The sequence below is a fragment of the Typopeltis vanoorti genome, chromosome 1 (genome assembly GCF_054136105.1).
Source record: "Typopeltis vanoorti isolate ZY-2024b chromosome 1, IOZ_Tvanoo_1.0, whole genome shotgun sequence".
Lineage (NCBI taxonomy): Eukaryota > Metazoa > Arthropoda > Arachnida > Uropygi > Thelyphonidae > Typopeltis > Typopeltis vanoorti.
In genome coordinates this window covers 116563911-116580541 of record NC_143549.1, presented here as the reverse complement: position 1 = coordinate 116580541, position 16631 = coordinate 116563911, and the positions used below count along the sequence as shown (strand labels likewise).

General features: G+C 35.1%; 1 protein-coding gene across 1 annotated transcript in view; it reads left to right on the top strand.

Annotated features, from left to right (window-relative positions):
• Positions 1–16631, top strand: part of LOC150110340 (dihydrolipoyllysine-residue succinyltransferase component of 2-oxoglutarate dehydrogenase complex, mitochondrial) — a 258699-nt gene that overhangs the window by 203242 nt on the left and 38826 nt on the right. The window contains exon 13 of the mRNA XM_090393052.1: positions 16148–16315. Within this exon, the coding sequence (XP_090249178.1) occupies positions 16148–16315 (168 nt within the window). The remainder of the gene's footprint in view (positions 1–16147; positions 16316–16631) is intronic.

The following is a 16631-nucleotide window of genomic DNA, read 5'->3' as shown; positions in this document are numbered from 1 at the left end:
TAACTTTTTGTTCCAGAGACTTAAATGTGGATCACTTCAGTAACGTGTTGTCCATGAAACTATTTGTAGCAGAGGCATAAGGCAGAACATTTATGAGAAATATTATCAGTTAGCCAGATTACTGTATTATGAATAGCATCAAAACCACGTTAGAGAGGATTTTGGGTCTCCATCCCAAATATGTAGCATTATTCAGTGATTTAAGATTTGTGCAGTATTAGCCATTGTACAAGTGAGAATTAGTACCTTGAACTGAAAAGTACATATTTTTTGATGGCTTCAAAAGCTATGATTGAGATATGTTTGTTGTACAGCGTGGAGATCAGTGTTTAGGGCATTGGTTATGATGATTATGAGGCTTCTAATAATTGGACACTATAAGATTTTTGTCAAATGAACAAGAGGAATGGAGTGTACTCTCAACAGCATAACTATGGATAGGTGTGTTAAGGCTTAAGTGCTGGAAGAAACTCAATTTGGAAGCTTATTGAAATAAAATAGCATTGAAAAAAAAAAACACTATTTAATTCTTCCAGTATTTCATCTGTCAAAAAGACACCTTTGGGTAGCATAGTATAAAACTTGTAACACACAACACCACACCACATCACACCACACAGTGCAAAAATATGTGAAACGTGTGGACAAAAACTAGAGTTTTAGCCACGCTACCAACCAGGATGTATATATATATATATATATGTCCACATTTCCATGGATACGAAGTGCATGTTAAAATTGTAATACCATTGATATTACATTGAAATTTATGAAGGATACAAAGCTTTTGTGGGTGCGTATTTGATCTTTAATGACCGGGTAAGATGGTTAAATAGTGGGGCACCTGTTGGAAATCTCGGATGTAAACTTTGATCTCTGAGTGAAACCAGCAGATCAGCCTTATCTTTGGATGATTATTGTTATAGTACCATCTTGTTATGAGAGCAGTGGAAACATAGGCAAAAGTTGTACCCACTGACCTTGCAAAGGACCAGAAGGCTTGACTTCCATTTGAATAAGAGGTAAGTTTGTAACATTTGGCCCCTTTTAGAATGTAATTTGAATTTTGTTGAGATTTTTTGCAGTTGTTTCAAGCTGCAATATAGGATGTGTGATGATATAGTTTTGCTCTGGAGATGTTTGTATGCTCCTTTTTTCCATGGATTCTGTCAGCTCACTTGTTGGAGAACCTAGGCTTATATAATGGTCAGGAATTGTGGGTGGAATCAGGGATGAAGGTCTTCATTCCAGTGAGGATTATTTCTGTCATTCAGTCTGAGACATTAATTGCACTATGGTGGCAATTAATGCCGCCATAGTACAATTAATGTGTGTATGCTTAGAAGAACCTCAGCTATAGAAGATAGGAGTTTGCCATGTCAGGTCTTGTTCATTTATGTCATTTCTTCCAGACACAGGTTCTATTAAAAGAAGGAAAAAATGCTTTCTTTTAGAAGACTATATTAAAAAAAAAAAAAAAACCTCTGTAGCGCTGATACATTCATCAGCCTTGCAGGGACGAGATGAATCTTTATATGGCCTTTTTCAACTGAAAGTGAGTTAGCTGATCTCATAAAGAGGTAGCAGTGTTTTTTCATCCTGTGTACAGACAAATCAGCCTTAGTACACATGCAGTTTACAGACAAATACTATTGGTGGTGGTAGATGACATTGCTTGTCATTATGGTGTCAAATGTAGAGAGTAGCTTTATGTGTAAATAGAGGTTAAGTAGTGTAGATGTCAGTTGTGTAGAGTAGGGTGCCCTCTCACAATGAGTCTTTAGACGCCTTGGAAATGTCATGTAATAATAATAATCACATGACAGTCATATAGGAGGATCAGTGTGTGTGTGTGTGTGTGTGTGTGTGTGTGTGTGTGTGTGTGTGTGTGTGTGTGTGTGTGTGCGCGCGCGCGCGCAAGCTTAGAAGAACCTCAACTATAGAAGATAGGAGTTTGCCATGTTAGGGCTTGCCTATTCATGTCATTTCTTCCATACAAAGGCTCTATTAAAAAAAAAAGAGAAAAAAAAACTGCTTTCTTTTAGAAAGACTATATTAAAAAAAAAAAACTCTGTAGCACTGATACATCCATCAGCCTTAAATAACTGACTACAAGTTTTTAGTTGCAATCTTATAAAATTACAAAATACTTTCACACAAAAGCTGCTTCATTCATTCATTCATTATTTATGGATTGATTAATTGATATTTATTTATATTCATTTATTCATTAATGAATTCAAAGCAGGAAGGAACTTGATTTTGATTGAGTTCCTCTCCTGCTTTCATCACACCCATCATTGTCAAGTTTATTTTTATGTTATACTGCTCTGGTTTTTGTGCTGCTTTGGTTTGTAATTCTATAAGATTGCAACTAAAAACTTGTAGTCAGTTATTTAAGGCTGATGGATGTATCAGTGCTACAGAGTTTTTTAATATAGTCTTTCTAAAAGAAATCAGTTTTTTTTTCTCTTTTTCTTTTTTTTCAAATACCGAGAAATTATATACCTGGTTTAATCCTTTATCCAAGTGTAAGCATGCAAAGTTTGTGCCTGAAGTATTTTCAGGACTGGGGCAACTTGTGATAAAGGTCGTTTGACTTCGCATCACTTGCCTTAGTATCCCATAATGCAAAGCACATATCCTTGTGGACATGAATAATGCTATGCATTATGGGAGGGGTCACTACCTAGACTGGTTTCGACCTTTATTGAGGTCTCTTCAGTGGGAGCCAGACTCAGAGGTGATACCAAGGTTGAAGAATGCAGAAGTCATATTTTCATATATGAGTTGCCAAAAGGTGTCACACCTTATTATTAAATTACTCTGGATTAGAGAAAGGTTGTTGGAAGTTTTTCTGCATTACTTCAACCTTGGTATCACCTCTGGGTTTGACTCCCACTGAAGCGACCTCGATAAAGGTCAAAACTGGTCTGGGTAATGACCCTTCCCATAATGCATAGCATTATACATGCCCGCAAGGAGATGTGCTTTGCATTATGGGATACTAAGGCAACTGATGTGAAGTCATACCACCTTTACCAGGAGTTTCCACAGTCCTGAAAATATTTCATGTGCAAACTTTGTTTGCTTACACTTGGATAAAGGATTAAACCAAGTATATAATTTCTTGGTATCTTTAATTTATAGTATAACCAAGTGAAAAAACTTCCAACAGCACTGAAATGCATTTTCTGCCAGAAGACCTGACTGAAAATTCTGTTCATTAAAAATAAATACATAAGTAATATTCATTTTTATGAACATTAACATTTTGAACTGCCCTGGATACATTAGGGTAGTTCAAAATTCCACGTATAAACTTTGAGAGGGGGTAGAGAACATCAAAATCAACCATATCCACATAGGAAAGCATGACTGGAAACTCCACCCGAAAGTGATAGGTGGCGCTGTTCACCAGCACTCCAGGTGAGCATTTGGGGCTTCCTCATTCAAGCTTTTGACGTTGTACAAAGAACGTGTCATTTTATGAATGCTGAGATGGCAGGCATGCACCTTGTTTACCATATTATGTATCCAACTACTATTAAACTGTTCAGTATCGCCTAATAAAGTTTTTTTACATTACTTACTGCCTTGTGTTATTTCTGTATCTTTGTGTTCTGTTAGTACCTTCTGGTGACGTTTCCAGTCATGCTTTCCTATGTGAATATGGTTGATTTTGATTCTCTACCTCCCCTTAAAGTTTGTACATGGAATTTTGAACCACCCTGTGTATATATATATATATTAAGTATATACTTAAAAATGTCCAGAAAAGTTTAAACTCCATTTCCTTATCCACTGTTGTAGTCTGTAGTCTTAAGATCGTCTTGTAAGGTATAACTGAGTCATCAGAACAATTTGCTATCCAGTTTTACAATATTACAAAAGGGAGAAATTATACTTTTAATATTTGAACCTAAATCATTTATGAATATAATAAACAAAAACAAACCCTAACATCAAATCCTGATATAATCTATACCTAATCATTTGACCTAGATTAGGTCAGTTTCCCTTTTAAGCATGCTTCCTCTCTTCTGTCTGTAAACCATTTTCTTACATATCTCATGTAATCATTAATCCATATTTGGAACATTTTAATCAGTAGATTCTTATGTAGATAGCCCTCAGAAGCGTAGCCAGAAATGAATCACATCTTAACATTAATGCAGTCTGTTTCCTTCATGATCTATTCATAAAAAGAAAGTAGGTTTGTTCTAAACACTCTCTCCTTAATGAAACTATTTTTTCCTATTCCACACGTGATTGTTGTGAAGGGCATTGTAGAAATGATTTATAATTAATTTTGTGTTGCTTTGTTTCCCATTTTATGCAATGACCTGTCTGTATGAATTGTCATGATCCTTTCAAACTTCCAATCAGAAGGTACTGTTGCACTCTTGGCAGTCAATTAAAGGTGACCAAATATTTCTGCTCACTGCCAAAGAAGATATGCCATCCTTATCTCCAGCCTTATCATTTGCTAAATCATTTAAAATGTCAGCTTCTTCCTTCTCCTATATTACATAATTGAGTAAATCTCGTCATTTGTTCACATGGAATTTTCTTTTCTAACTCACGGGGTTCACATATATATTTGCAAAATGCATATTAAATTTTTTTCCCAAGCATGAGCCATCACTGTTATTCCATTTGGTTAAATGTCACATCCATTAAATAAAAAGTGTTTACAATTTAATTCTTCATAATTCTCTCATGTATTTTCAAAGTTAGCTGTTTTGAAATTCCACCTAGGAAACACAGATTTTTATATTTCATCCCACAAAACAGGTAAATGAATACACACATACTTTATAGTATAACCAAGTGGAAAAAATTTCAACATCTGTTTCTAATCCAGAGTATTTTAATAGTAAGGTGTGACACCTTTTGGCTACTTGCACATAGAAATATGACTTCTGCATTACTTCAATCTTGGTATGTAACCAAGATCTGGTGATGATTGTTACATAGGGTCTCTAGGTAATTAATATAAACCATCAATTTCATAACATGCCTTGAATGCTATGAAATTCCTAATCCTGTTCTCTCTGATAACTTCATGTTTGTATTGCTTTAGATAATTGTTGTGAAATTACTCCAAAAATTTACCACCTGTTACCAACTGTTTCATTCTTCTAGTTATTTTCCCATATTAAAATTGCTCATTATTAATACTTTGTGTTTCCTTATGTCATTAAGCAACTAGTCCCTAACATACATCACTTCAAACCCCATTGTGGTAATACACTCCCACAGTATGGTCTTTAAAGGCTGGTTGAGAATTTAGGACAGTTTGCAACTGTCTGGGACTTCTAAATAGGAACTATAATAAGTTCCTATTATTATAGTATTATTACATGAAATCAATGCTGTTATTATAGCATTGATTTCATGCTCTTTCCTGTCAATCAGTAACATATCTTCTCCTCAAATTAAACTTGCCATCATCAAATTCCTGCCATGTACGCTCAAGGAGTGTACAGGATATGATAGTACTACATGAAAAATTTACATCATTACTGACTTCCTCTCTACAATTTTCCTCCAAATCAGTCTGTTACTTGTCAAGACTCCAACATTATCAGATCCTATATTTCTATCATCTAAGGCACTTTGTACCGTATCAATCCACCTATATCTTGGTCTTCCCCCTGGGTCGTTTTGCTGCCAACCTGGCAGAGAACACTTGTTTTGCTAATCTTTCTTTGCCCATTCTGTTTAAGTGACCAAACCACCTGAGATTAACTCTGCTAACGCATTCCTGGATGTTGACAATGTCAAGTTCTTTCCTAATATCCTCATTTTTAATATGATATTGCCATTGATGCAATCTGTTCACGCCCCTAATCTTTCTCAGGACTCTCATATCTGCAGTCTGTAGTCTTTGGTCAAGTGTTTTACTTCTGACCCTGCTCTCAGATCCATAAGTTAAAATTGGTTTGAACACTATCTTGTATACAGCTAATTTAGTATTTTGACTACCATATAAATTTATTCAGTTGACTTCCTGCTATACCAGGTTTGTTGATTCTGTTGTCTATTTCTATATTTAATTTACCATCTTCACTAAAATCATGCCTAAGTAGTTGAAATGTTTTACTTGTTCTGTAGGCTCTCCAATCACAATGCAGTTGATATTTTCACTTCTACCTAATTTCATTGTCTTTATTTTGTTATTGCTGATCTTCATACAATATCTATTACAACAGTTATTCAATTTATTCAGGGAACTTGCAGACTTGTACTGGATTCATTTAGAAGTATAGTATCGTCTGCATAATGCAAAGAGCTGACATTAACATCTCCAATTTTAATATCAGGTTTATTACCACTTTCTTTCATAATGTGATCCATATAGATAATGAATAACAGAGGGGATAATGTACATCCTTGTCTCACACTAGATTTAACATTAAACCATCTTCCTGTACTTCCTTCAATTCTAACTGCTGACTTACAACTCAAATAAAGACTAAGTATTGCTTGATATAATGCCCCATTGACACCATATAACTGCAGCGTATTGAATAGTTTTCCTCTTAGCATCTTGTCATATGGCCTTTTGTAGGTCTTTTTCTCTCCCATAATCCTAAATGGACTGTTGGATCATTCATGGCTGGTAGATGATGTTTTTTGTTATCCTCCTCCAATCATCTCAGTCTCTTGTTCTTGATGTCAGTTGAGAAAGGGAGAAATTTGTCCATTTTTTGATGTTGTCAGTCCATTTTAATCAAGGTCGGCCACTAACCCCTTGATCCTGGAACAAGGGGTTAGTGGCCGACCTTGATTAAAATGGACTGACAACATCAAAAAATGGACAAATTCCAATTTAATAGACGGGATAAAAAGGGAAAATATTCTGACAGTCATCAGAAGAAGACAGATGAAATGCTTTGGAATGCCATTAGCCCTCTCCATATGTTCAAACCATTTCATGTCTTCTTCTGATGACTGTCAGAATATTTTCCCTTTTTTTCCCGTCTATTAAATTAATCAGTTTCCGGACATTTTCATTGGTTTCATGAGCAGTATAGGGAATTCTCAAGAGGATATTCTATTCAATTCTATCCTCCAAATTGTCATTTGGAGGATAGAATTCACCAAAATGTCAATTAATCTTAGTCTGGTTGTGATTGCTATTCTGTTATCTCTCCACAATGGTTTTAACTTTTGTAGGGCCACAGTTGCCTTAGCAATCCGGTATTTAATGTCGGTTTTTGACTGACTATCTTGACTCCGCATGCTTCCTAGATAAGTGAACTTGTTTAATTCTCAATTTGTTTATTGTCGATTTGTATCTTTAAGGATTCCATATCGGATTTTGAGGTTTTCATTGTTTTTGTTTTTTGCAGGTCTACAAAACATAAATACAGGTCTTTGTTATATTCCCATGATTTCTCAACTATTTGTCGTAAAGTGAAAGTCTGATTCTTACAGCCTCTATTTGGCCTGAATCCAGCTTGTTCTTCACTGAGCTTTTCTTTCACAACCTTGTCAACCGTTTCTCAAGTGTACTTGCATAAATCTTACCAGGAACATTGAGTAGAGAAATATCTTGTCATTCTCACATTCAGTTTTATTTCCCTTTTTATATATGGGTACTATGAGAGCTCTACTCCAATCATTCAGAATTCATCCCTTTGTCCTTCTGAACTATGCAGTGCAGCCACTGTAAGACTTTTATACCTTCATACTTGAGCATTTCTGCTCAAATATCATCTACTCCAGCTGCCTTTCCACATTTCAGACCTTTGATGGCTTTTTCTACTTCAAGTATGGATATGTATTCCTAACTGCATGCCTGTTGAGTGTTTTTTCCCACTGTGCTATCACTGCTTGTTTCATTTAGCAATTTTTCGAAGTAATTACTCCATACTTCAAGGATATCTTTTTCTCCAGTTTTCATGTCACTTTTATCATCTCTAATTCCATTCCTTTTACAGCATTCTTTCCTCCATTTCTGAGCTTTTTCAAGAGCCTCCAGAATATTTTGCCACTTCTTGATATTTATTTTCTCTGTTCTTACCAAAGTCTTCCCATGAGTTTTTTTTAGCTAGTTTTACACAGTGTTTTAGCTTTCGTACATTTGTCTCTGTATTCTCTAAGAGCACAAGGTGACTTATTTGCCGGAACTTTTGATATGCTTTCTTGTTTTCCTTCACTGCCTCTTTAACTTCCTGTGTCCACCATGGGACTTTGATTTTTCTATCCTTGCAGACACCCTCACCACATGCCTCTCTGGCTGAATCAGTCAGTGTTTTATTCAGGGCTTGCCACTGAATCTCCAAGGTTTCATTCCTGTTCTCAACCTCTTTCATTTTTTTGTGAATAATGTTTGTGTATTTTAGTCTACAGTTCATATCTGTGAGCTGCTCAGACTTGCCAAGAAATTATATTTTTGTTTATTCCTTTATCCAAATATCTTGTCTTTTCCCTATTCATTTTGTAAGAACATTATAATTACCATTATGCAATTTGATTTCAAGAATGTCCTCATTTACAGAGAGAGAGCAGAAATAGCTGCATTTCCTTCAAATCTTTACTAAACAATTCTTTGTCTCATTTTTCTCTCACTAAAGAGCAGCAGCAGAGCCTAGGATACTAAAATAAAATAAGATATATCTTTATTTAATCCTTTTCAGTTGAAGCTGCGTTAGTCAGTAGTCTCATAGGGATGGTAAAGTTTTTCTTAATGGGAACTCAAGTTTTTCATCCTGCTAAACAGACCAACTGACCAGTGAACACATACAATTAATGTACATAACACACTGGCTTTGTAGCCATTGTTTTGACTATAACTCTAAATAGCTACTATCTAAAGAATAGCAATTCTATTTGGCATTTCACTCTTATTAATGGATCTCAAGCTTATCTCACTTGCATTTCCTAATCTTGTGGCCTCCTCTTTTGAGAGGGTTGCAGCTGATGAACAGTCCTCTTCCATTCCTCTATATCTCTTGCTTCTGTAAGACTCTTGCCTGTCCAGTCTCTGATGTTGTCTTTCCATTGCAGTCAGGGTGGGTCGTCCTTTCCTTCCCTCTACCATCTGCTGCAATACTATTTTGGGAGCTCTCTAGAAGAACCCCCCCTTATTAAATGTTCTGTAAATGCTATTTTTCTTCTTTGAATATTAGCTATATAGTCTCTTTTCACCTTGAATCTTTTAAGAACCTTTTCATCACTCACTCTTTCACTGAGTGAGTAATGATACGATCAGATATGATCCATTTTTTTCAAGCACCACATTTCTCATTCATTTGGTCAGTGAATATAGTGACCTGCATAAGTTAGTTAAGGTAGATAGAAGGCATTATGCATTGGCTCACCATCCATCTCCAAAACACAGTATTGTAAAACCCTTAGTCCAGAACATGCAAAATCTATTCCTCCAAAGGACCTCTCCAGAAACTGTCAAACAGCTTTACTATATGGTTACAACCTAAGAATAATACAGAAAATCATTAATAGTTCTCCTGTAGAGTATCCAAGGGAAGAATTCTATGGAACTCCTATATCTATCTTATATTAGGGTGTTTCTGAACATATAGCAAAGATTGAGTACAAACTCGTGAGTAAATTCAAGCCCATCAACTAAATTTGCAGTCTCTTACGTTCTTTAAAGGGCAAGGTGATGTTTCCTGACGTTTACCATGTTCATGCAACTTGTCTTATTATTATTATTTGGACATCCCTAAAGTCCAGAGACTTATCATGGAAGAAACAACCTATCCACTTCACAGACAGCACTCACAGCTGACTCTGGCAATCCATTCCACTCACTGACCACTCTCCAAGTGAAAAATCTAGTCTTTAACCACCTCCCCTCCCTGTTAACCATACTCTTACTCAATTTCCAAAGATGCCCCTCTTTTTTGTCCCCTCTAGCCAAGTGACAAAATATTTTCTCTGCATCAATCATATAAAACCCTTCAAGTAACTGAAATATCCCTATCATATCCTCTTTTTTGTCTGTCGACCAACTTTTGTGACCTGCAAACCCTTAAGCTATCCTCATGGGGAGCATTCCTTGCCTCTTGGTCTTCTCCACTACTTCCTGATTCCCAAGAAACCCAGATGAACAGACCTGAGCACAGTAATCCAGATGTGGATGTATGAATGCCTTATAAAGTAATAAAGCAACACGTAAAAACCATGGTGATATCTTTAATTAATAAAAGGACAGATATTTCATATGAAATTAATAGTACATCTTCAGTGTCTGTAACAGTAATAGGAATGGAATACGAACAAAACGTTTGGTGGATCACCTATTAAAATACAATTGTTACCACATGCTAGGAAATAATAGAAATAACGAATTTAATCTATTAAGATAAATGGTTTTTTACATAAGATAAAAGTCTCCCAGATCTTTGAGAGAGACATACAGTCATTTCTATTTAAATTTAGTCGGTGTAAGATAGTTTCACAACTTTCTCCGAATATGTGTTCATATTTGAATCTGCATCTATGGAGGAGAACTGCTTTATCCCACTGGACACTATGAGTAGTCAATACTGTGCTGCACCAGACCAGACTTCAGAGGTTTGTTATAATCAATATAATATTGATGTTCTTTTATTCTTTTTTCCAAAGAACGACCAGTTTGTCCAAAATTAGAGACATCGCATTCACAAGGTATTTGGTAAATGCCAGCCAAAGATAGAGAAGACAGTTTATCCTTTGTAGAAGGTAATAGCTGTTCTTTGGAAAAAAAGAACATCAATGTTATATTGATTATAACAAACCTCTGAAGTCTGGTCTGGCGCAGCACAGTATTGACTCTACTCATAGTGTCCAGTGGGATAAAGCAGTTTTCCTCCATAGATGCAGATTCAAATATGAACACTTATTCAAAGAAAGTTGTGAAACTATCTTACACCGACCGAATTTAAATAAAAATGACTGTATGTCTTTCTCAAAGATCTGGGAGACTTTTATTATCTTATGTAAAAAAACCATTTATCTTAATAGATTAAATTTGTTGTTTCTATTATTTCCTAGCATGTGGTAACAATTGTATTTTAATAGGTGATCCACCAAATGTTTTGCTCGCATTCCATTCCTATTACTGTTACAGACACTGAAGATGTACTATTAATTTCATACGAAATATATGTCCTTTTACTAATTAAAGATATCACTGTGGTTTCTACGTGTTGCTTTATTATTTAATTACTATGCCACAGGTTCCACTAAAAATCTACCTTATAAAGAGGAATCATAACTTCCTTTTCCCTGCTTGTTAGCATGTTCCTCAGTAACCAAGTAATCTTGTGAGTTTATGCCCTCTAAACTTCAACTCTCTATCTACTATCACCCCAGATAGCTTCATCCCTTTCCTGGAGAACAGTTCCATTAGTATGGTTATACAGCTTGTAATTTTTATCTCAAATGCTTAACTCTACACTTATTCACATTAAACTGACATCTATCTTTTGCCCATACTGTCATCTGTTTAAATCATTTTGCATGCTCTCTACATCACCTTGATTATCTATTACTCTATCCAATTTTGTATCATCTGTATCCCTTCAAATTATTTCATGTAAGGGTAGCTGCTTTCTCCTGGGTTCTTGCAACTTCATATACTATTTTTTGGTATATGTCCATCAGCTACCCTCACATCCATGGAGTATACCATCAAATGACTTTGCAAAATCCAGCAGTATCTCATGTTTAGCCATTCTTTTTAAATTTTACCCATTCCTTGTAACTTCCTTAAATTATTTAATAAGCATGTTTAACTAACATCTAAGCCTTTCTATGAGAAAAAAGATGGATAAAAGGAATGGCTAAACAATGATACTGCTGGATTTTGCAAAGTCATTTGATGGTATACTCCATGGATGTGAGGGTAGCTGATGGACATATACCAAAAAATAGTATATGAAGGTGCAAGAATCCAGGAAAAAGCAGCTACCCTCACATGAAATAATTTGAAGGGATACAGATGGTGATGTGTGTGGAAACCAACTAAAGATCAACCACTTCCCCTAGACCTACTTGGTGTTTACCAGGTCCCTTGCAGCTGTAAGCTGTCCTACTTTGGCCAAACAGCAAGGACAGCAAATATTAGAATTTCAGAACACAAGGACTACATCCGGTTTTACCAGTACAGCCACTCTGATCTTGCAGACCATGCTTTGGATACACTCCACAGAATACGGTGGAAGAAAGCCACCACGGTAATACACCGTAGTAAATTCAAATTTGAAAGGCTATTCATGGAATCAGCCTCAGCTGTAAGAAACAGTCCAAACCTCAACAAATTTGGTTGCATGAGACTGCCCCAAATTTGGGAGACTTGCATCAGACTTTCAGCCCAACGGCCAAGAATATCTATATAACCCACTAGGGGACACCATTAGGACTTTTAGGAGAAACAATAGCTTTCTGCTTCGTCCTCATTTACTGTGTGTAGTGCCTGCGTGCACGTGTCTGTAATTTAAGTTCCTGTGAAGATGGCAATGTGATGTTGCTGAAATATTGGAAATATAGATTAAAGTTTAATTTAATTTATATCCTATGTACATTGTAAATTCCTTAAATTATTGAATAAGCACTTTTATCCATCATTAGTCAATCTGCTACTCAAACTTTCCTAAGCTTGCCATAATCACCTGCCTTGTAGTTCCACATATATCCTTTCTTAACTGAAAACTCCACACATTTCACAACTTTCTGAGTCAAAATTGCATGATCACTCTCCCCAATCAGTGTCAGTGTGCCTCTATGGGGAAAGTGCCACCTTATACTCTGATCCTCTGACCAGAACTAACATTCTCATGCCCTGATCCCTCTCCACATGCTACTTTAAGTAATTATCTCTCAGCAGGCATATAAATTCCATTTCAATTGCCATATGCTCTTTCCAATATATGTCTCCGTAGTTGAGGTTCCCCATAATAATTACTCAACCTGCACTCGTGCTAATTTGTTGATGCATGTCTTCCACATAGTCTGTGGAACTCCCTGGCCTGTAGCAGCAATTAGCTGTATATTTTGTGCTGTTGGCTTCAATCTCACACAGATTGCTTCAAATGAACTGCCATCTGTCTCCTACCCTGTTTTGCTACAACTCATCTGCTGTCATCTGCCATACCCCTTCCACCATCCTTTTCTCCCTGAAAATACTTACTCTTCACATTCCATCCCTGGAACTACATCATCTACTTTTTAGCCAAGTCTCACTAATGCTTTTGGTGAGTTCAATGTCAAAAACTCCCCCCTCTAATTTCTGATGCTTCTAACAGTGGTATATAAACTATAGCTTACCTTTCTGCCTTAACTACCTTTACATCCTGTATTGATTATCCTATTTGATACATTTGCTTGCGAGGCTAAATTCCACATTTTTTAGTCATTCTTGCACTCATTCACCTGCATCTCTATCCCTCCTCCCATCTGCTTTTGTTTTCTTGATTTTGTACATCTCCACTCTTATTGAACAAATCTTTCTCTCTAGACACATATCTCTGAATCCATTATATAATGGATTCATTATATACTCCATCAGCATTATATAAGTTCTTCCATCTGTCAAATTCAGAACATTGGTCCGTAAACTCATTTCTTCTGCACAACCTGCACATTAATTCATGTGTATAAATTCCATTCCATGGCTGCAGACTTACAATTGTCACCCTCTTGCTATTCTTTTTTGCTTCTTCCAGTAACTTCTTCGTACAATACTTTTTATGTCTCGGATCATTAGTGACAGCTAATACAGTCAGTTATTTCATCTTACTTTTTTGCATTAAAAGGTAATGTGAAAAGCAAACAAAAAAGTTATTTCTGAACATCAAGACCATATGCAGTGTTTCAAATCCCATAGGTCCATAAACTCAAATCAACACAGGATTGAATTTATTCAAGGAACGTGCTGAAGTCCCATTTTAAAAAATTTTTTTTTATTATTATTTGTATGGGGTTCCCTCCATTCCTCCACTATTCCATAGGACAGGTTGAGCTCTCCTAGAGAGGGATTAAGTATGTATTTTATGACTGTTGATCTGTGTGTTCACAGACCAGTTTGCCTATTCTGAGGGATGAAAAAACCTGAGTTTCTGGGAGAAAAAACCCTCCACTTCTTCCATGTGAGACCGGCTAACTCACCTTTAGTCGAAAGGGACCTGATAAAGGTTCCTTGTGTCATGATGGATTCTTCGTCTATACTGACTGAGCTATGGAGGTTCATGGATTCTAATGTAACACATGCACTGTAGTTTATTTTTCAAATTTCATCACTGTTGTTCTCTATCTTACACTGATGATATCTTATGAATGTAGGATGAAATATTTGTATGATAATTTAAAATTTGGTGTGTGTGTGTATTCTCTTTTTACACATTTTTTTATTTTTGTTTTTTAAACCCAAATTTGAAATAACACGGTTTAGAAAACAAAAGCAATTCTTTTTTTACATAGTATATTTTGATTTAGTGTGGTTCAAATGGCCCTTGTTTTTAAAATTCCTGTTTGAATTCAGTTCTGTTAAAAAGGGTATTTCCATTATAATTATCATTTCCTAGAACAGTACATATATATTTAAACTTGAATTTCGGGGAACCCCTCGATGTTTTAAATATCAGGGATTACTCTATGCTACAGAATGTAGACAATTGTGGCGACGACAAAAAAAAATCATTTTTTGTAATTATGATTCCCCAAAGTTAAACCGACAGATGATCCATTATATTCACTTGCCGTTAGTTCCTGAAAGCAGAAGGGTGCTATGCTGATTCCCTCGAAGTTAACTTGGTCCATTATGGGAGGCCCACCTATATAAAGCTGCTTGGAAGGAGTTAAGCTGTTTGCTAAACAATCATTATTTACAATTTGAAATGTTTACACGTCTTATGTTATACAGGTATGTATTAGAAGTTTTATATGCATAATATCAAATTAGTAAAATTAATTATTCATTATTTTCAGATATTTTCGTAACATTACTGCATTAATCACAATGTCAGATAATCCAGTTAAACAGAAGAAAAGCTGTTTCTTTAGAAACTAAGATCCAAATTTTAGATTGTTTAACAGTTAGAGGAGGTAAAACAACCTTAGGAAAATATTTTGGATTAAAAGAAGCTATCCTGAAAACGATTAAGAAAAATGAAGAGGCCATTAGAAAATCTGTTCTTTATGGAACAAAATTAGGTTCCATGTTGTCATCGTATATGAGAGACATTATAAAAGTAAAGATGGAAAAGGCCCTAGTGATGTGGATAGAGGATTGCTCAGATTGTTAGTGATGATGAAGAGATTCTACTCACTGCAGGATTAATTAAAGAAGGGCTTCAAATGGCTAGTAAATTGCTAAGTAATTTTCTTACACATGATCTAAATACTGAACGAGCTGAACAATTTAAATGTGAACTGAAGTTATGTACGGTACGTTATGAAGAATTATACGAAGATCTAGTCAAAACAGAATCTCAACGATTAATTACAGAGTTTATGGTTAAAAAAATCAGTTTTAAGAATTATTGGAAATTAGTGCTAATTTAGTTCCTTTTACTGAAGAAAACGTTTCGCCATTGCAGTATGAACAGGATGGAAGTGATTTAATACCAGTCTCATACAAAATAATGTGGCTACTGTCAGAAACTGAATGGCGAATAAAATTTAACTAATAACCATAACCATGGGTGTATTTGGGCCTTTTCGAATTTCTGTTTTATTAGTGACACACTATTTTCTTTAAGAAAGATATACATATGTATGTACTTTAAATAAGTATTAAATAAAAAATATTTCATTAAAATTAAATAGTTTTATTCAATGATTTTCATATATGTTTTGTTTGAAAATAACTTATTGTTCATATTGGGTTTTCATATCTGGAACATTCTTCTATATTTTCATATGTACTGTATTCTTTTTTACATGTTTTCATTTACATGGAACCAAACTTGCGTAAATGGAGAATTGTGTGTATATATTTCTATAATTATGGAAGCTCTGTAGGTATCATACAAGAAAATGGTAATTTATATGAACAAGACAGTTTTCAGTTGAAGTGATTACTAGCACCAATTAAGTATTTAGTATTAATGCTTTTTTTTTTTATTACTATTAGTGCAATATGTTCAGATTTTGTTTGTGCTTCTTTTGAATCTTAATTTGTTTACAGGCTCGGACTGGCACTTTAGCAATTGAAGATATGGATGGAGGAACATTTACTATTAGCAATGGAGGTGTATTTGGCTCGATGTATGGCACGCCCATTATTAACCCACCACAGTCTGCCATTCTAGGAATGCATGCTATTATTGAACGTCCAGTTGCCATCAAAGGCAAGGTTAGGCATTCATTATTTTCAGTTTTATGATTTATAATTATTAAAGTATCCAAATAATATAAAATTATAATTATTCTTAATTTGCTGTTGTGGAAGTAGAATATGATGAAATTGATTAAATACAGTTGACAGAAAGGTGATGAGTAGAAATACTGTCAGCTTCCATTGGTGCTAACAGCTATGGATTTTTCCCTAGTAATATTCATATTTTAATGTATATCATAATTCCAGACAGGGGCTATTAATGTGTTCATATATTTATCTGCATGAATTTTATTTAGAATTATTAAAGTAAAATACAAGCATGAACGACTGT